This window comes from Drosophila yakuba, chromosome X (genome assembly GCF_016746365.2).
Source record: "Drosophila yakuba strain Tai18E2 chromosome X, Prin_Dyak_Tai18E2_2.1, whole genome shotgun sequence".
NCBI lineage: Eukaryota > Metazoa > Arthropoda > Insecta > Diptera > Drosophilidae > Drosophila > Drosophila yakuba.
Genome location: NC_052526.2, coordinates 10,679,913 through 10,698,968, shown reverse-complemented (window position 1 = coordinate 10,698,968; position 19,056 = coordinate 10,679,913). Strand labels below are relative to the sequence as shown.

The following is a 19,056-nucleotide window of genomic DNA, read 5'->3' as shown; positions in this document are numbered from 1 at the left end:
CTCATTTCTTTTCAACGAATACGAATAATATTTCGGCAAGGCGAACTTGTCGAGTTCTTTAGAAATCCCTTTAGTCAGAAAAGCTGGATTGCTAGAATGTTATCTTTAAATGGTAATTCCCAAAGTCGCCGCAGGGTCTCTGATTTTTTATATATATACATATACATATATATGAGCTATATGTAAATATATATATATTTATTTGTATGTACCATGTTACAGTTACAATTGTTAAATTAGATTACATAATTATATAATATAATTCAGTCAAAACGAGCAATAACCGGTTTGGCTAGAAAATCGGTTAAAATGAAGATGTGTGCTGGCAATTATAATTTATAATTGGCTCTGACTGGTAAATTTAAAAGTACATTTAAAGGGGTACTCGCTACAATTAATACGTAAAAGTGAAAAAAATAGGTGCCTCCATCGGCTGCCATGCGCTTAATATGGTCTAGAACGCATGCCGCCATCGTTCCTCATGGGTCCACCACCATCGCGGCGGTTGCCGCCGCCGCCACCACCTCCTCCTCGGCCACCCCGTCCTCCGCCATTGTCATTGAATCGCGAGTAGCCGCCACCGCCGCCTCCTCCTTGCGAGTTGCCGCCGCGATCTCTGTTCTGATATCCACCGCCGCCGGATCCGCGATCATTTCCGCGGTCGTAGCCTCCGCCGCCACCACCACCGTATCCGCCGCCGCCACCACCGCTCGATCCCTCGTCGTCGCCCTTGGGAGTCTTGCATCTGGAAATGGGAGTGATTATTACTATCGTAACATACTAAAGATTGCTCAATTTGTGATTCCCCAAAGCAAAATTAGTTCTCATACTCCATCAGATAAACTCATGTGGCAATTATGTGCCCCTTATCAGGAAAAATTGCTTTACGATTGCCTCTCAAACACTTTTAGTGTTTCGTCTACTTTTTGAGTTCAATCATAGTTGTAGGCATGTGTGGTTTTTTGAGAATTATGATATGATGGAATATGGAAGTTGGTCTAGAAGTGTATGTCTAAACTCTGCTCACCTATTGCATTCGTTGCGCCAGGCGAAGTTGGTGTTATTACAGCTGTTGCACTTCCAGTCGCCATCACGCGGTTGCACATTGCCGCCGCCGCCGCCACCACCTCCACCGCCTCCTCCACGATCAAAGCGTCCACCGCCACCGCCACCGCCACCTCCATTACCGCCACCGCCGCCTCCTCGATCGAAGCGTCCTCCACCACCGCCTCCGCCACCACCACCGCCACCTCCTCCTCCGCCGCCACCACCACGACGTCCGCCAAATCCTCCGCGACCACCGCCGCCCTTGTTCCAGTTGTTTTGGCGCTGGGCCAGCGACACCTTGATCGCATTGCCGTTGAAGTCGCGCCCATCGAACCATTCAATGGCGGACTGTGCGGCATTAGTGTCATCGTAGGTGACAGTGGCTTCACCCTTGAAGGCGCCGGTCTCCTTGTGCTTGTACAGCCAAATCTTGGGCTTCATTGTACGCTTATCTTTCTGTTAAGTCAGATGAAAAAGGATAGAACGATTCAAATGTTAAAACGTGTCTACAGACGGATAATGTGATGACTACTTGCCTTGATGATTCCAATCGCTCCAAAGTGAGTTTCAATATCCTGCTCGGTGGTAGAGGGATCCATGCCAGAGACAAAGATGGTGTCCTCCTGGGTGATCATGTCGCCGCCGCCACCGGAGCCCCCGCCTCCTCCACCGCCGCCGCCCGAGTATCCTCCGGGTCCTACAAATACGAATGGGATATTAGGACGAGCTGGCAAGTCAGGGTATAGCTTAGAATGGAACTGCTACTTTATTTTATTGTTTTTATTTTTTGTATTTTCTTCTTTCTTTTTAGAATTTAGCCCCTCACATCAACCACCAAAAACGCAACGAAGGTGAGGGCCAAGGTACACGCCCGCATATGGTACAGATACTCCTATAGTTGGCTGTTCAGTGATATTTTAACCAGGATTATACTTATATGTGGAAACCAGAATTTTGAGGTGTATTTCGAAAACCTTCTGTGGGTGGACGACTCCGGGAGAGAACATGGTAACATGATAACACTTTGAACAGGTTTCGGTCGGCTTTTGAGCTTTCAAAGCCAGACTGACTGACTGGCACACAAAAACACAAACAGGTGACCCCAAATTGCCAGGAGTTAGCCCGACCAATAATGCACCTTACAGGAAACCTTGATTTTGATTCGTGACAACGCTTTGACATGTATACAACACTTTACAGAAATTAAACATTAAATTACACCTAGCAGGCCGAGTCGGTCGTTAACCATTATTGATCAAACAGAGATCAACGAGTTGAATATAAGTACGCTAAATACACTTTAAAGGCCACGACGCGTGGACTTTTCGACGGAATTTCAAATGGGCAATTGGGCCCCACCAAGAATGCCGCCAGGAAAGGAACATGTTTGTTATTATGCATATTCATTTTTTTTTACTTTTTTGGTTTGGAATTAGACTCTGTTTTTCATGTTCTAACCGGTTGGGTTTTTTTTTTTCTTCTATTTCGATTTTGGGTTCAAGTTCAATATGTAGAAAAATATTGGTATACATTACTCGATATGTTTGCAATTATTTGCATTATTTTTACCTTTGTTGTAGCTGTCCTTGCTGGCGCCTCCATTTCTAAAAGAGGATATTGAATAACTTATTTAATGCTTTGATTTTGGTTTTAATGCAGTATGGTGAGGTATACGCCTAGGACCCCTTTACAATACATATTTCTTGTCCGACTTTATGGCATTCTAATGCCATGTATAGAGCACCCGGCGCAGTTCGGTCAGTGACGACGACGTTCAAACAGCGAATGTCCATTTTGTTGCTTTCCATCTTAATAATTAGAACCAAGTGCGGCGGCAATCACTGATCAAACTGCCAAGGAGGACAACGTAATGTTGGCACATGTACTCTTAACCACATAATCTTAATTTAATAACGTTTGCATTAGTCTACTACCGAAACAGACTCTATTTACTAAATTCTCAAAAATGAGAGGGACGAAAGACGTTCGACCCATTTAAATACACTTAGGTAGAAAATATCTTACACCTAGATACCATCGCTATCAAACCAAAAACACTACCTGTTTATTTGCTTATCTACTATAAAAAAATAATAATTTATCTTAAAACGAGGCAGGACCTAGATTAGGGGAGGTTTCAGGTTTATTATGTGATAAAAAAACAACATTAATAACTAAATCTGTCAATGCGATTAAAAAAAAAGTGTTTAAAATTATCTTACATTTAGTTTGTTAGAGGTAGCTCTATCCTAGACGCGAAATCATTGCTTTCTTATGTATATAAATATATATTGACCATATAGTATGTAATTGAAATTGTTGAATTATTTGAGTATACGTAAATACCTTAAGATGATTAGAGTCTTAGAACCACACCAATTCTCCGAACTTTGCATTTAATAATTATTTTACTGAATTTCTTGTTGTTTTTGCCTCTTGCGACATTTATTTATTTTTAGATTATATGATTGCTGGTTGATATTGGGTAATATGATAGTTTTTCAAAGGTCATAGCTTTATATTATATCTTTGATTACACTTGTGTCATGTTTGATCTTGTTTTTTTTTTTTTTACCATCATGTCATAAACTCACACATTTTTTGAATGTTCATTTTGAACATGTTGATGCTGTTTCTATATCGTATTTACGCAGGAATGGATGATATAGTGTACATAGGTATGTGAAACGATAATAATAAAATGTGCGCGATTCTCTATGCAAATATCAAGGAATTCATCATAGATTTCATTAGGCGACCATTATTATTCGAATTTCAACGGCTGTCGAACCACCAGTATTATTTATTCATTGCAGAAATATTGGCTTCCCCAGGGGGTCATTTTTTTTTACCATTAGACTCATTTGAATCATTATTTGAATACCAGTTTCAAATATTTTTAGAGAAATTTTCGATGACAAAAAAAAACGTACATGAAATACAGTCATGGGGGTAAATAATAAATAGCCAAATTGTGGGCTAAAATTTTTTGTAATTTGATGTTTTCTGCGCTTTCAACCAGTACGAACAAGTTATTTGCAGGAATGGCTATGAGCATTTTCACACTTTGATGCAGCACCGTGCATCGCTTGCATTTCTACAACATCTTTACATTACGCTTTGTGTTTTAAGTATTGGCTCGGTCTTTTTTTCTCATCGGTTTGGCTGGATTGATTGATAAATGTTTATATATGCATACACTTCTCTTATAACACTTAAAAAACCCCCGTAGAAGTCTACTACCCATGATTTGAAAATCCTGTAACTGATCGGTACCGAAATACTAAAAGGGGATAACATACCCGTAAGAATTGCCTCCTCTGTCGTTCCATGAGCCGCCGCCGCCACCGCCGCCGCTTCCACCAGAACCACGATGACCGGAACCGGAATCATAACCTTAAACATAAATGTGTTGATATTGGTGCGTGATTCGCAACATGGAGTTCACATGCACGCCTTACCACCGCCTTGTTTGCCGTAGTTCGGAGGTGGCTCGTTGTAGTTACCCGTTTTATTTGGCATTTGTTGGTAGTTTGGTGGGGGGACAGCGAAATTGTTATATCCCTGTCCGGCACCACCACCATAACCGCCACCTAGAGTGCACATATTTCAGTGTTTTCAGTGTATTCACGGTGCGACTTGTGCGCGTTTTAAAACTCTACTTACGCTCCATGACCAATTAACTATGTGTGCAGTCTCTTTTCAATAAATAGAATCACAGGAGTTTCAATAACTCGCTGCGCACAAACTGCCCGAATAAAATAAAGCGTCAGATCGTTACAAATTTAATTGTAAAATGGCGTGTGAAAATTAATTAGGGATGTGCGTTGACGGAGGCTGGTATATGCGTGTATCGTAGCTCCTATCGAGATAGATATCGATATTGCGGAATGTGTGGGATGGAACATAAATATGCCATATATTTGTATCCTAATTTAACATATTACAATTTAAATTTGGATACAAATAAACTGAACCCAAAAGGTATTTCATAATTGATCGACTCTTTGATCGCTTTACAACACTGAATCGATTGCAGCCCTGCAAACATTGTTTACATTCGTTAGCACTTAACTTTGAATGAAAGTGGCAATCAGCTGTTCGTGCTTTGAAATTAAATTGGTGTTTACGTGGATTTAATTTTTCTGAAATCAAATTAAATCAGAGCCAAACACAAAATGATCGAAATTACAGATCTGCAGAGTAAGTATTGATACGTGATAGCCATCAGCGCAACTAAACCGCTTATTGAAATCTTCCCGCAGAAATTGGCATCGGCTTGGCTGGTTTTGGTATTTCTTTTCTGTTTCTCGGCATGCTGCTGCTGTTCGATAAAGGCCTGCTCGCCATTGGCAATGTACGTTCGTCACATGCACATAATGCACCCCATGTAGCACACCCTTCGAGCACTATAATAATAGCAATCGCCTCTTTCCCGCAGATTCTATTCATATCGGGCCTCGGCTGCGTCATTGGCGTGGAGCGCACCCTGCGCTTTTTCTTCCAACGGCACAAAGTCAAAGGCACAACGGCCTTCTTCGGTGGAATCGTCATCGTCCTGCTGGGATTCCCCATCTTCGGCATGATTATTGAATCCTATGGATTTTTCGCACTCTTCAGGTTCGTAGCTCTCTGGCCAAGGCTCAGTCGGATTTGTCCGAGGTCATTTAAGCGGGGCTAACCGGTTACACAGTCCACATGGTCTACCCGCTTTAAATATTCCATTCTCAAATCAGGGTTTAGTTTCGTTTATATTTTAGTTGAAAAACTGCAAGTCATACGGATTTCGATTTCATGTCTTTCATAGAAAAGAGCAACTAACAAGTTTAATTCTTTAGATTGGCGTTAGAAGTAGGCTCGATCATATGCTATAGATGCTCGAAAAAGCAGAAATAGGAATTATTCGCTGTTTCTACGGTGTTTTTATATATTTTGCCTATGTATATCTCTCTCTTTTTACCTTGTGCATGGCAAGATTTTAAAAAAGTTACGACCAACGAATGGAACAACTAAAGAATTACCCGAATATATTTACGTATTTTCATCAATTCAAATACCGTTCTAATGAATGTTAAAGACCAGCTTCTTATATATCTTAATAATCAATGGAAATCTATTCAAAGTACGGCAAATATTAAGTGAATATCATAAGAAATTTACTTCAAATTACAAGAGGAAGTAATTTCTTTTAGGGATTTGTCTTTTACTTTTAGACCTATGTTTATTTAAACACCCTGACACTTCTTCTAAATGTTCTTTTGTTTTATCTTTTCAGCGGCTTCTTCCCCGTGGCTATTAATTTCCTGGGCCGAGTGCCGGTTTTAGGATCGCTGTTAAATTTGCCATTTATGCAAAAGGTAAGGTAGCATGGAGCTTCACATAAAAAAAAAATATAACATAGCAACTAGCCCATACTCATGATCATTTAACGAGCTCATTTCGCCTTGACGCGAATGCCCATTGAATAAACTGAAGGGTCCACATTCCCAAACGACCACGCAGACTCGATTTCATAGCCAATTTTGGTATTTATCTAAGCTATGTATTTCAACATTTACAAGTCCAAAGTATAGGGATTTAGTGGCGCGTTTAGTGGATCTTTTCCCAGTCCTCACGTTCCTCGCGCTCCTTCACGACCTCCTTGAGGTAGGGTTCCAGATACTTGACGTCCTCCTCGTACTTGGTCCACTGCTCCTTGGGCAGGATGGTCTTGGTCATGGACAGATGGAGGGCCCTCATGATGCGGTAGTTGCGCTCATCGTACAACTTCCTGGGCAATCGGCGCACAGCCTCCTTGACATCCTCGTTCTCATACAGACAATCATCCCGATGCAGACCTGCAGAAATCGGTAAACACCAAGGTTCAGCTGTTAGAAATCACTAGGTTATATAGTAGTCCTACCGTATTGGTTGAATCCGGAGAGATTGTAGGCCCATCTGCCCAGATTTGCTGTGGGGAAAAAATTCGCATTAGATATTTACGTAATCATAATATTCCGGGTTATTGCGCTACGGAATTTGTTGCATTCAACGCGTGTCCGATTGTTACCCGTTCATAATACTTACAGAGAACTGCGGGTCCCTTTCTGGCAATATAGTTCGACATGGTTTACGTAAAATTAGAAGTCGGGAAAGAGATATTCCTCCAACCTTTTTATTTTAGGTATGAGAACGTTGGAGATGTGCCTCGCGATAGTTATCGCACCCAGTTATCGATCAACATGCACTATGGTTGTGTTTGCACAAATCGATTTTCGTAATATTCTACAGACACACTGCAATGCGTTATCGATACATCGCATTCAAATTATTTGTTTTTTTAGTTAACGTTTTACCCTTTTGTATTTTTTTAGATTGTTCAAAAACTTGGAGGAGACGGCAACCGAACTACAGTGTAATTCCATCTCCAAAGTGGACCATGTTGCGAAGACTTTTTGTATAAAGTAAATAAAATCAATTCAAATTCTTGTAAACCCATTTAAGTCCATGTAAAAATCCGCCTTCATAAACAAAATACTTCTAGTTTATCAAACCGAATGATTCATCTTTTATAATTTATTATGGGGATCTCTATGGAAATGTGCTCAATTTGAGCTTTATTTATTTTAACAAAAAACATTAATTAATTGAATCTTAAAAATGGTCTGAAGATACAACTTTTACTTAACTTGTAAATCGGGTATTGTATATTATTAATGACCTCAATAAATCGAAAATAGTTAACTAAAAACTGAAAACCTGAAAATTAGCGGAGTGCTTTACCAAGCGGAAGTCCCTACTTTTCATTTTAATATTATTTCCCCAATTTTTTGCGATAAGCTTCTGCCATCGGTAAACCCCTCATTAAAATGATTGATAGTGCTTTTATTTTAAAGTACATACCTTCGCTTTATTATGACTACAAAATATCAATTTATACAAATTAAAGAACATATACAAATTCTTTATATATACAGTGCCCTCCCTTAAGAGTGAACACTCGAATATGTGAACTTTTAGTAAAAGTGAACGATTATTTTATGAAATTTTAGAAACTTTCTAACTTAGTAAAAAAAAAAATCAAATTTTGTGTTTTCGAAAACGAGGTGTTTTTTTTTAATATTTTAAATTTTGTATTGTTGTGATTCGTTATAGTGAACAAATTCGATTCAGTGCACACCCTTGGTTCTCATTAGTCCACTGTTTCGAGTGAGCACTGTACATACACTAAGGCTGGCACGAACACGACACTAATTTAAGTTTGTTTCGGTTTTGTTTCTGATTTCTGAACACACGTTATATATATACATATGTATAACATTGAGAGCCGTTCCAGCCTTAGTTTATACATATATCACTGGGCACATAATTTAGTAACTCCCAATGCGCTGAGTGGCCGGGAGAGAGAAATCACTTATTGTTCTTAGCTGCAGTCAATGACAGAAACTCCACCTTTCGAGCCAAGTACTCATTATAGCGAAGAAATGCATAGCTACATGGGAAGAGAGAAATTGGTCATTAGTATCGATTGGTAATGGCGGTAATTGGGGGAAAATCAGGTATTGCAGGGTACACTATAACAAATCCATAATGGATGTGTAATAGATGTTGATTACTCTCATTTACAAAACTGATACATATATGGTATATATGTATAAAGGAAATATCTTTTAAATACATTCTGCATTCCCAATTTTATGCTATAGTCTATATACTTTGCAATACTCACCCTACGTAGTCGAAATCGATAGTGGAATGCTCGGCTTGCAACAGGGACCACACCGTCCAGAAGATATGCGATGCCAGCGCAAACTGATTGACCTGGACATAGAGCAGTTCGACTTCATCGTTCTGAATGTGGCTGCGCTGTAGGTACTCCTCGAGGTAGACCCTCAGCCACTGCAGTTGGAACTCGCGCTTGGGATAGCGGGAGTAGTCGACCTCATCGACGCCGCACATCTCCGCAAAGTGGTTGCCAATGTCGAAGGCCTGGAAATTGTAATCGGCATACTCGTAGTCGATGAAGTTCACCGTATTCAGGCTTTGCGTGTAGATCACATTTCCCAGCAGAAGGTCGTTGTGGGAGAAGACAATCGGACTGTCCAGAGCCTCAAGGTATTCATATAGCTTATTGAACTCCTCGCGCAGGCGGCCGATAGGTAGAAACGTTTCTTTCACTCTGCAATCAAAGGGATAAACCCGGCAATAAAACAATGAACGAATGAATGAATTTCAAGAGAATATGAGACGAAGGATCAAGTGTCGTACCTTTTGTGTTTTTCAGCATCACTAAAACGTTCAGGTACTAAATCAAGAAAGCTCTGCGTCTTCTTCCAAATCATCGGCATGGGTTTGGTCGCCGAACTTTCCCCGTGCTTTCTCACCTTGCGATGCATTTCGGCCATGCGACGGGCGACCAAGGGCCAAATCTCTGGACAGAGCACACTGTCCGTATTCAGGGTGGTTCCAGGTACGTATTCGTAGACGAGACCGTTCTTGAACGTGGCATACAGCGATGGCGCTAGCCCATACGTATGCAGTAGAAGAAAGTTTTGCGTCTCCGCCTTGCGATCTATCAGTAGGTCCGTTTTGTTGCCGTATATCCTGACCAGCACTACGTTATCGGAGTACTGTACAGGTGAGCCATCGTCCGCTGCCCGATCGTCTGTGTAGTCATCATCGTCCTTCTCGATGATGACTGGATCCTCGGACTGAACCGGCGACAGACCCTGAGTCTTCGTCTTGATAGGTAGATACGGTCCGCCGTTTTCATCGCTCAATTTGGAGATCTCTTTATGAAAACATCCGACCAGTTTGTTTGTGATGCCATCGGTAAAACTCTAAAATAAGCCAGAGAACAACATCATTAAATCGTGTACATACACATCAAGATCAAGTGAATGGGTTAGAATTAATTACTAGTCAGTGGAAGCTACGTGATTTGTGTGCTTTGATTATGTACGTGAAGTTATTGCATCACCTAATACCAATTGCTATATGGAAATGTTCATTAGTAGCATTCAATGGAACGGTTTCGGGAATTCGATTTTTAAGCCGCAGCTCAAGAGCTACAGTAAAGGGCTTAAGGCACCTTCCTTATCGTCTCCACATGCTTCTTATGTACGTATATAAAAAAGAGTGAAGCACATGGGTGATAAACTTTGTGACACCAGCTATTTGCGTGCTAAGCGTCTCAGAAAGACCACCTTCGTCTTGAAATATACGCATACGGTGCTTTTTATAATGAAAACACAGAAACAGATAAGATAATGGAATGCTAAACAATTTAAATTCACAATATTCAAAGCGAAAAGCCCACAATGTGTGGGCGAAGGAAATAATAGTAGGAATATAGTAATTAGTTCAGTTCAATCACTTCCATCTACGTAAACTATTAGTTTTAGTCATTTTACTGATTGAAAAGTTAATTGAATAAAGTAATCAATATTTTCCACTTAATTTCCTTTACTCAGTGTTTAATGCACTTAAGTTTAAAGTGGTAGTAGTACAAACACGTGTGTTTTAGATCGTTGCGATATTGTAAATTTTCCACTTCATAAATATAGCTTTTAAACTCTAGCAGCTATGAAAATGTCAATAATTGTATATATTTGTTAACCCATTACTACCATGACAGTTGTGCGGCATAAATAACCGTGCGACTTAAGTAAAACTCAAACATTTTGTTTATTGCTGAGAAACCGTAACTATGACGCCATGGTCCATGAATCAACTCAGTTTTCCCCTTTTCAACAAGTATTCATTATGAAGCTTTTATTATCTCTACTTTGACGATATGTAAATCGCCTGACTGGCGCCAAATCTTTGAGCCTCCACAAGGATGCTTCCCCTACTTAAGTCCTTTTCACTCGACCAAAAAGCGGCTACTAAAGTATCTACATATACATATCTGAAAAACGGACACGACATGATTTAGACTATGTACCATGTACTATGCACTAGTCGCTGATCAAGGGATGAACCACGTTTTATAGCCCACCAGCAGCAGCGATTTGGCAAGACTCAGCACTTGGCAATTCCGACTGGAGCTGCCATAAAGCTGATAAGTGAGTTACGGACAAGCTGTGTACACCAATTAGACGTCATGCTTGTGGTGCGGCGTGTACAACAGATAGCGAGGTCAAGGCGTACAAGTGGGTGCCGATAAGGCAAGAACGCCCCATTTCGAAACCGGAGTGATTAAAACAGCCTCAGGCATTTGTACAACATTAACTCTAACTGGACGGCGTACCAATATCAAATTGGGACAAACAAAATCAAGCCCCTTAAAACGCAAAGGAAAAATACCAACGTACAACGTACAACGTACGGTTATCGGTTATTTGGATCATCCGTAAATTACGGACGGACGGTAATGGTTATCTGTAAAAACACTCGAGTCAATGCACCTGCTTTCGACACCTTCTCTGCCAGCATATAAGGTATAGAGTAAAGTAAAGTATTGTGCGATTTCATTAGAACCGACGACTACTAATTGGCACGAAGGCCTACTTCTTGGCTCACACCTTCTACCCCGCTCCGTTTTGCAGGGAACACTTATTGTTTATCCCCCGGAGTCGAGGGCTAGATTAGCAAACAAGTTTCTACTGCGACTCGGGGTCTGAAGTCTCTGTCTTTGTAGTTTTGCTTAGAGACTCGCAGAAACTCTCGCAGTCCTAACACACCAACACCAGCGTAATTGTTAATGTTAATTTCGAATAACAATCCTATGGGTCTCGCTCCATTGATATAACAATGTCTATTTACAATTATCAAGGCGGCAGCGGGTACGCTGTTCTGTATATATACAGTGGCGTGCAAGTATGAGTACATGTTTGCAACTTTTGACTGTTGACCTAAATAAAAAAGGTATTAGTTAAGCAAATGAACCCAAATTTTTATTGTTGATTCTTTGATTATTTATTTACAAATTCGTAAAAAAAAAATAACAATAATGTAATTCTTTTCGTTAGGAAAAAAATAAAATTTAAATTAACTCGCATGTACTCAATTATGCTCAATTTGAATTTTTCAACAAAAGCTTATCTTTTAGTACTTAGTCCAAAGACCCTTAATTCTGATGACGCTTTTTATTCGATTTGGAATACTTTCCACCAGATTTTGAACAATTTCCTTCGGAATAGCTTTCCATTCTTGCTGGATTCGTTGCCACAACTCGTGTTGGTTTGCTGCAACCGATTCGGATTGTCCCAATCGTCTTTTCACAATCGACCACAAATTTTCGATTGGATTGAGATCAGGACTCTGAGCTGGCCACTCCATTAACTTAATATCTTGATTTCCGATCCATTCCTTCACGATTTTGGACGTGTGTTTCGGATTTCCATCTTGCTGGAATGTGATATGACTCTCATTATAAACGCATTTGTCAACAAAATCGCAAAGATGGGTCTGCAGAATATCTAAATAGTCCTCTTTTTTCATAGTTCCTTCTATTTTCTTTATTGGTCCAATGCTCCACCAGGTAAAACAGCTCCAGACCATGACATTTCCTCCTTCTTGTTTTACTGTTTCCTGTAGGTGCCGTCTTTGCAGCGACTCTGCAGGCTTTTTCCAACAATATTGTTTTCCGTCCGACTGGTATCGATTGAATTTTGATTCATCAGACCATATAACTTTTTTCCAGTCGTCCACTTGCCAATTTTTATGTGCCTTCGCAAATTTTAGCCGTGCTTTTATATTTTTATCGGACAAGGACGGTTTCTTTTTTTTTAATTCGGAAACGAATCCAATACGCTTAAGTGCTCGACACGCTGTCCACTGGCTGACAGGCTTGCCTATAGCTGCAGACGCATCCTTGGGTCTACAATTGTTATCCTTTTTAATATTTTGCATCATTAGCCGCGCATCTGCATCGGTCAACAATCGACGTGGACTTCTTCTTTGAATTTTGGGTACCGCGTTTCGCCTTTTTTGAACACGAATGGCTGCTGATTGGCTTATATTTAACTTCCCAGCTATTATACGCGTCGAAAATCCATTTTCAGTAAGGTTTATCACTGAATCTTCAACATTTATTGGCAATTTCTTCATATTATTTGTTTTAATAGTTAAGAGCCAAAAACACGTGGAGATTCGTACCTTTTTGGTTGAAAGCTTTTATATTTATACTTTTATATTAAACTTTCTTAAAAACAAACGGTAAATTCTAAAATTAAACTTTCAGTTGAATGAGCTGTCCAACTTTTGTTGAAAACTTCAAATTGAGCATAATTGAGTACATGCGAGTTAATTTAAATTTTATTTTTTTCCTAACGAAAAGAATTACATTATTGTTATTTTTTTTTTACGAATTTGTAAATAAATAATCAAAGAATCAACAGTAAAATTTTGGGTTCATTTGCTTAACTAATACCTTTTTTATTTATGCGAACAGTCAAAAGTTGCAAACATGTACTCATACTTGCACGCCACTGTACATATATTATATAATTATTACAATTGGAAGGTTGGTTGTTGTGCAATAACCCTGTTTCAAACAATGTTAGCAACTACTACGACTCTATATCTCTATATACATATGTATGTACTATATAATATCCCACGTTCCGCACACCAGTTAGTGATCGTAATAAATGATAAGGAAACATACAGCGTCGTCATCACCATCGTTTCTTGGGCCGGATAACGATCTTCGATCTGCGAACTACCCTGATCTGATGGAGAATGTAGAGAATATGACATTGATGGTTTCGTTTTTTTGCATTGTATAGTGTTTTGCATTGTTCTGTGATTTCATTTGATTTGATTCGTTTGGGATTATGATATTGTAGTGGGGGTAAGGTAAGGTAATTTCGAAGGTTGATGGGGTTTACGTTACCTTAAACTCGACGTGGCTGAGGTCCCAGGTCGGTCGAATAACCTTCAACAGTTCCTTGGCCCCTTGAATCACGTCAGCCTCCTCAACAAATATGGGGACAAAGGGTACAATCGCCTCTTTTCTGGATTTATCCTCCTGTTTTGCTCGAATATCACGCGTATTTTGTTCGTGCTCGTTGTTTTCGTTTTGGTTTTTGTTTTTGTTTTCGCTCTCGCTTGGATTTGGATACGAATTGGAATTTGAATGTGAATTCAATTGGTTCTGGACCTGGTTCGATTGCGATAGCGTTTGCTGATTGACCGTCTGACGAACTAAGGATAAAGAATCTTTCATCACTTTGGGGTTGCCGCCACTTGTTGAAATCTGTCCTGTGTAACTGTTGCTCTTGGTTTCTGTGCCCATTCTATTGTATTATATATGTGAAATACGAAAGTGTCAGGTCGGGTCATACACATAGAACGACAATAACAACAGCATGTAAAATGAGTAGGTAGCGTTAGTTAAAAGCTAATCATCCGAATGCAAAACCAACCGAGAACCCAACCAAACCAGCATGATAACCCCCAAAGACCCACAGCGAAATGAGCCAAAAACCAGCCTCGACCAGTAGCCGCATCCAGTAAGTATACTACGCCCATGTCCTCTCACTCATGCGCACCGAAACCAGAGTTTTGGATGGAGAAGACCGCACCCAGTTAGTAGGATCTGCGTGTCATGTGGCAAATAGCCCAAACACTTCCACTTCATTCAAGTGAAACTCTCATTCATTGAGTGGAATCGTATTTGAAAAGCTAACATTAAATGTAATCTCAATAAGCCATTTGAGAGTTAATAAACTAAAGCTTTTGGGGATTCGACACGGCATTGGAAATTAAAAAAATGATTTCAAGCTAGTTTTATGCCAAATATGCAACGAAAATCCCATCACAAAGTCAAATAAAAATATTCTACATAACGATCACACTTTTAGAGTCCCAAATGTGCAATTAACAATTATACGAGAAAATGTCCGCTAATTTGTCAAGCAAATAATATATATAGTCCATATAAAATGGTTACGGAAACCTTGAAATTTTGATAGTCATTTCGTTAACTGGTTTTGACTTGATACAGGAAGTTCTTTATTCCAGTAATAGATACCATGCTATTTTACCCTCATTAAACACCAAAATTCGCAATATACATAGATAAAAGCAGCCTTAATGATACACTTTAATCAGTAATGTGATGGAAGATACGTTTTGCAAACTAATAACTTGTTAATAGTTAATAATAATACATAATGCAGTTCTAATTACATATCCATGCAAGTGTATGATGTATGTATGTAGGTATGACGTGCGCATTTTGATTACCATTCTTTTTTGAGCTTATCGTTGACATTATCTACTAACTAGATCCATCATCTTGTCTTCATTTTCGACTATATCAAGAAACGCTAATTTAAATATAAACTTTTTATCCATTTATGAGAAGCAACTGCGATGTTAAGAAAACCTTAAGAAAACATCTCGAAGTAATGTGATAGAATCATTTTGGTAATACTGACACCTGGAACAAAAACCAACTATTTACGCTAAAGGTACTATTATTATGGCCCGCACTGTAAATGTATTCGAATTCGGCACAGCCGGGCGAAAAGTACACGTAGACGTGTGTACTCGAAATACACGAAGGTGCGTAAGGCGATGACTATAAATCGGAGAAGGTAACGAGACAACATACGTATATTTGCATGGGATAAGGTAAGGGGGTCGAAATAAGTCAATAAGATCGCAGTGCTAAGCCAATGTCTTAAAATACAGGGGCGGAACGAAGGGGTGGCTACGTTTTTAATTTGGTCCAAGGCATTTTGAAATCGGAATTCAATTGTATCTACTTAATTTGGTTGCAATCAGAGCTCTTTAGGGGTAAAACCCCCCTTCCAATGACCCCCCTGACTCCGCTCCTGGAGCAGGGGAATGCACCCACACTCGCGCACAAATAATTAGGGCGTAAAATGCTAATCTTGTGAATATGTGAATGTACATATATGTACATACATGTGTACCTACTCCACGCAAATCATGTGTTGAGCAATGCAAGTGTACATTATGTACATGCAAACGTATGTAAGATCGGAAATCAGGTGAAAAACCGGTGCCCAATAAGACAGGTGGGCGGGGATAATTTAGCACGCGACATTTGCTTTAATATTAACATGTTTTTTGTTTCGCACTTTCTTTATTCTTTCATCTTTATTTTGGTTTTTTAGCCAGGCCAATAGTTTACGCATACAGTGGCAATTTACATATGTACGTGCAAGGGTACAACTGCATGTGTGTGCATAGTAGGTGGGATTAGGGCCCACCTGCACGGGCAAAGTTTCCGATAGGACCTTTACATCCCTTAATACTACTTCAATTCGGAAACTAAAATGTTATTTATAAAACTAAAATACAGATAAGCTAATATACTTTGTCAGTTACTTAATATACGTCTTTTGAGTTTCAAAATCGAAGATTCCATTCGGAATTTAGGTCGTGCAAAGGGGCCTTACGCGCGTTCTGGGTTAAGAACCCCCTGTCCACGGCCCCTTCCTCACGACGACCCCTCCCACAAACCGTGCATCCTTTTTTGAACCCGGTGCGATATTTGTTGGTTGATTTAAAGGATTCCCATACCGATTTCGATTCTGATTCGGTGGTTCTGAATTCAGATAATGTTTCGATTCGATTTGATTCGTGTTTCGCATGCAATTTCAGTTTTGAAAACGAGAAACAAGGTAAAATAATAATAAAATGTGTACCAATATGTCAAGCGTCAACGAATGCAAACGCACACTGAGGTGAATTGTTAGTTGTCTACACACGTTACCTTCGGGTATTGATTGTTTTTTAAAAGAAAACACAAAAAAAAAGCCGCGAAAATCACACAACCAGATTATTGATTTTGGCCCCCGCTGAAATTGGCGCACACAACACACAAATTTGACTGGGGAACGAACTGCGGGCGATGTAAACGATTCGGTTCCGTCTTGGAATATATAGCTGCCGAACTATCGATGGAACAATCGGATCCCTCAACCGGTCGCTCCGTCTGCCGGGAATACCAAAACGCCTTGGTGAACTGGCGCGCGCACGAGGGCACTTGCGATTAGCCACCAACTGGTCACACTGCACTGAACTGCAAAGAGTTTTTAATGAAATTATCGCGTTTTAGTGGTTTTCTTATGATGAATAGATTTAGTGGGGACTCTGAACTAGCCGACTAGTTGATTTTTGATTGAAAACATAGAATTCCCTTCTTTGCAGGCAAATTTTTCGGCGAGAACAGTGCTGCCAGACTGTCAAACCGGCACTTTATTGGCGTGTTTTCTATTACTAGATCTTGAGTTTTTCAAACTAGGGAAATATTTCAAAGCTTTCTATCTGAGCAGTCTTTTTATAAAGGGGTTTCTCACAAAATCGCCTAAGCATGGAGCTACCGGTATATACGGCGTTGCCAGACTGTCATTGCATTTCTAGTTGCGTTTTTCAAATGCAAGTGCCATTCACAAGAGCCCGCCAATTTTAAATTTTATTTGAATGCAAAGGGACCTTTTTTTTCTCAAGCCGAATTTGTCTGTTTTTCGTCTTTTGTAGTATCTATTAAATTCGGAATGTACAGCAATATAATTTGTTTTACTGTCTCGGATGAGCTGTCTTTTATATGCATTGTCATACTGGTATTGTTTTGCGGAAATCATGAGTATTTTCAATGTTTTTTTTAAAACTTTACTTTATAACTTGCCCATAAGCCTTCCCTGAACAGTCTTTAACCCCAGGTGCAAGAACCAAACTCGAATATCCAACTGGAGCTTCTCTTAATGTATGATGACGCATGTATTTTATACAAATCAAATAGTTTCATACCATTATACAGGGTTCCGAAGAATAGAAAGTTTAAAAAAAGTATGCATTCGGTTTACCGAATTGGATTTGAACCGTTTTCCAAGTCAAATCAGGCCTGCCACAAGGAGCAGACAAAATGTGGGCGGCGATACCAGATTGGTTCGCCGGATACATTTGGAAAACAGTTCAATGCGAAGGCCTTCCATCGAAGAAGTTTCCCAGCTGCTGAGTGTTACTTTTTCTGTTTCTTCTTCTCGAGCTCCTCCTCCTTCTCCTTCTCGATGATCTTAACGTAATCGGCGATGACTTTGGTGTCCAGCATTTTCAGTGGCTTGCCGTTCTCCATGATGGCCACCTCCAGATTGTTCTGGCCCGACTGCGCCACCTCGAGCAGGGCACGGATGGCCAATTTGACGGCTCCGTGCTCGGTGGCCACCTCCTTCTCGTCGTAAGCCTTCTCGAAGAACTCTCGCACAACCTTTGCCGAGCGCCCGGTGGCGTTAGCCTTGTACTCGTAGAAAATGCCCGACGGTTCGGTCTGGAACAAATGAGCAGAGCCATCGGCATCAAAGCCACCAATGAGGCAGGATATACCGAAGGGACGGCGACCATTGCTCTGCGTGTATTTTTGCTTCAGCTGGGCAATGTATCTGAAATTAAAGGCCAAAAACCGTAAAGGAACCAATTTAGCGCGCAACTATTTCACAAATACTTACCTAGTTATGTACTCGAGAGTCACGGGATCCTCGACGTTGAGACGATGGCTCTGGCACTCCACCTGGGCGCGATTTATCAGGATGCGAGCGTCGGCCGTAAGACCGGCAAAAGCCATCACAACGTGGTGGTCGAGCATACAAATCTTGCGCACTGTGCGATCCTCCTGCAGCTTGGCCACCGACTTCTTTTCCACGCCAAGAACCACGCAGTTGGCGCCGCGAACTCCGACCTGCGAGACAAAAAAGTGAACATGTCCAGGTTTGTTTCGGTTTTGCGGCACTGCGACTGGGATTACATTGCACTTACCGCTGTGGATCCCTTGCGGACGGCCTCTTGGGCGTACTCCACCTGCAGAAGGTGACCGTCGGGGGAGAATATGGTTACAGCTCGATCGTAGCGTGAGGACATCTTGTTGGTTTATTCAACAGCTGAGGTACTTCCAGAATATAAACTTATAGCTCTTCGCTTCTCGAATTTGCAGGCAATGATGATGCTTTTTTGAGTAAATGCCGCAGTGTGACCGCAGCAGTGGTGCGATGAAAACTACCAAAATAATACCATTTCGGTGTGAAAGCCATAACGTTACTATCGTTTAGTAAC

At 40.4% G+C, this 19,056-nt stretch overlaps 5 protein-coding genes across 9 annotated transcripts; 1 reads left to right on the top strand and 4 right to left on the bottom strand.

The window, feature by feature from the left end:
- Positions 1-140: 140 nt before the first annotated feature.
- Positions 141-4,878, bottom strand: LOC26534649 (RNA-binding protein cabeza). 5 transcript variants are annotated; one of them, XM_039377825.2, is made up of 7 exons: positions 4,714-4,876; positions 4,509-4,640; positions 4,350-4,443; positions 2,617-2,651; positions 1,584-1,744; positions 1,028-1,503; positions 141-745 (listed from the first exon to the last, which is right to left on the bottom strand). In XM_039377825.2, exons 1-7 carry the CDS (start codon positions 4,718-4,720, stop codon positions 445-447), a joined length of 1,206 nt encoding a protein of 401 aa, XP_039233759.1. In that variant the 5' UTR covers positions 4,721-4,876; the 3' UTR covers positions 141-444. The 5 variants fall into 5 exon arrangements, with proteins under 5 accessions (XP_039233759.1, XP_039233761.1, XP_039233760.1 ...); XM_039377827.2 differs by lacking the exon at positions 4,509-4,640 and having other exon boundaries at positions 4,714-4,878; XM_039377826.2 differs by lacking the exon at positions 2,617-2,651.
- Positions 4,879-5,092: 214 nt separating this feature from the next.
- Positions 5,093-7,584, top strand: LOC6524947 (vesicle transport protein GOT1B). Its single transcript, XM_002100751.3, has 5 exons — positions 5,093-5,250; positions 5,313-5,404; positions 5,489-5,667; positions 6,323-6,404; positions 7,401-7,584. The coding sequence occupies exons 1-5, from the start codon at positions 5,226-5,228 to the stop codon at positions 7,443-7,445; spliced, it is 423 nt and encodes a 140-aa protein (XP_002100787.1). The 5' UTR covers positions 5,093-5,225; the 3' UTR covers positions 7,446-7,584.
- Positions 6,556-7,270, bottom strand: LOC6524948 (cytochrome b-c1 complex subunit 7). Its single transcript, XM_002100752.3, has 3 exons — positions 7,114-7,270; positions 6,950-6,997; positions 6,556-6,884 (listed from the first exon to the last, which is right to left on the bottom strand). The coding sequence occupies exons 1-3, from the start codon at positions 7,151-7,153 to the stop codon at positions 6,637-6,639; spliced, it is 336 nt and encodes a 111-aa protein (XP_002100788.1). The 5' UTR covers positions 7,154-7,270; the 3' UTR covers positions 6,556-6,636.
- Positions 7,585-7,909: 325 nt separating the features above from the next.
- Positions 7,910-16,904, bottom strand: LOC6524946 (ethanolamine kinase). The gene is made up of 5 exons (XM_015190493.2): positions 16,724-16,904; positions 13,868-14,270; positions 9,295-9,866; positions 8,756-9,205; positions 7,910-8,518 (listed from the first exon to the last, which is right to left on the bottom strand). The coding sequence occupies exons 2-5, from the start codon at positions 14,267-14,269 to the stop codon at positions 8,437-8,439; spliced, it is 1,506 nt and encodes a 501-aa protein (XP_015045979.1). The 5' UTR covers position 14,270; positions 16,724-16,904; the 3' UTR covers positions 7,910-8,436.
- An 807-nt stretch (positions 16,905-17,711) lies between these two features.
- LOC6524945 (proteasome subunit alpha type-7-1) lies at positions 17,712-18,980 on the bottom strand. Its single transcript, XM_002100749.4, has 3 exons — positions 18,763-18,980; positions 18,456-18,685; positions 17,712-18,389 (listed from the first exon to the last, which is right to left on the bottom strand). Exons 1-3 carry the CDS (start codon positions 18,862-18,864, stop codon positions 17,972-17,974), a joined length of 750 nt encoding a protein of 249 aa, XP_002100785.1. The 5' UTR covers positions 18,865-18,980; the 3' UTR covers positions 17,712-17,971.
- Positions 18,981-19,056: the final 76 nt, after the last annotated feature.

Bases quoted from the DNA above. Each gene is read 5' to 3' on its own strand.
- LOC6524945 (XM_002100749.4), bottom strand. From the start codon at position 18,864: ATGTCCTCACGCTACGATCGAGCTGTAACCATATTCTCCCCCGACGGT. The intron at 18,686-18,762 runs GTAAGTGCAATG...TTTGTCTCGCAG, and splicing joins TCCGCAAGGGATCCACAGCG to GTCGGAGTTCGCGGCGCCAA. The intron at 18,390-18,455 runs GTAAGTATTTGT...CTTTAATTTCAG, and splicing joins ACTCTCGAGTACATAACTAG to ATACATTGCCCAGCTGAAGC.
- LOC26534649 (XM_039377825.2), bottom strand. The intron at 4,444-4,508 runs GTAAGGCGTGCA...TTTATGTTTAAG, and splicing joins CTACGGCAAACAAGGCGGTG to GTTATGATTCCGGTTCCGGT. The intron at 1,745-2,616 runs GTAAAAATAATG...TCGTATTTGTAG, and splicing joins CAAGGACAGCTACAACAAAG to GACCCGGAGGATACTCGGGC.
- LOC6524948 (XM_002100752.3), bottom strand. From the start codon at position 7,153: ATGTCGAACTATATTGCCAGAAAGGGACCCGCAGTTCTCT. The intron at 6,998-7,113 runs GTAAGTATTATG...TTTTCCCCACAG, and splicing joins AAAGGGACCCGCAGTTCTCT to CAAATCTGGGCAGATGGGCC. The intron at 6,885-6,949 runs GTAGGACTACTA...CGATTTCTGCAG, and splicing joins CTCCGGATTCAACCAATACG to GTCTGCATCGGGATGATTGT.
- LOC6524946 (XM_015190493.2), bottom strand. From the start codon at position 14,269: ATGGGCACAGAAACCAAGAGCAACAGTTACACAGGACAGATTTCAACA. The intron at 9,867-13,867 runs GTAACGTAAACC...GGCTTATTTTAG, and splicing joins TCAGCCACGTCGAGTTTAAG to AGTTTTACCGATGGCATCAC. The intron at 9,206-9,294 runs GTACGACACTTG...CTTTGATTGCAG, and splicing joins GATGCTGAAAAACACAAAAG to AGTGAAAGAAACGTTTCTAC.
- LOC6524947 (XM_002100751.3), top strand. From the start codon at position 5,226: ATGATCGAAATTACAGATCTGCAGA. The intron at 5,251-5,312 runs GTAAGTATTGAT...ATCTTCCCGCAG, and splicing joins CGAAATTACAGATCTGCAGA to AAATTGGCATCGGCTTGGCT. The intron at 5,668-6,322 runs GTTCGTAGCTCT...TTATCTTTTCAG, and splicing joins GGATTTTTCGCACTCTTCAG to CGGCTTCTTCCCCGTGGCTA.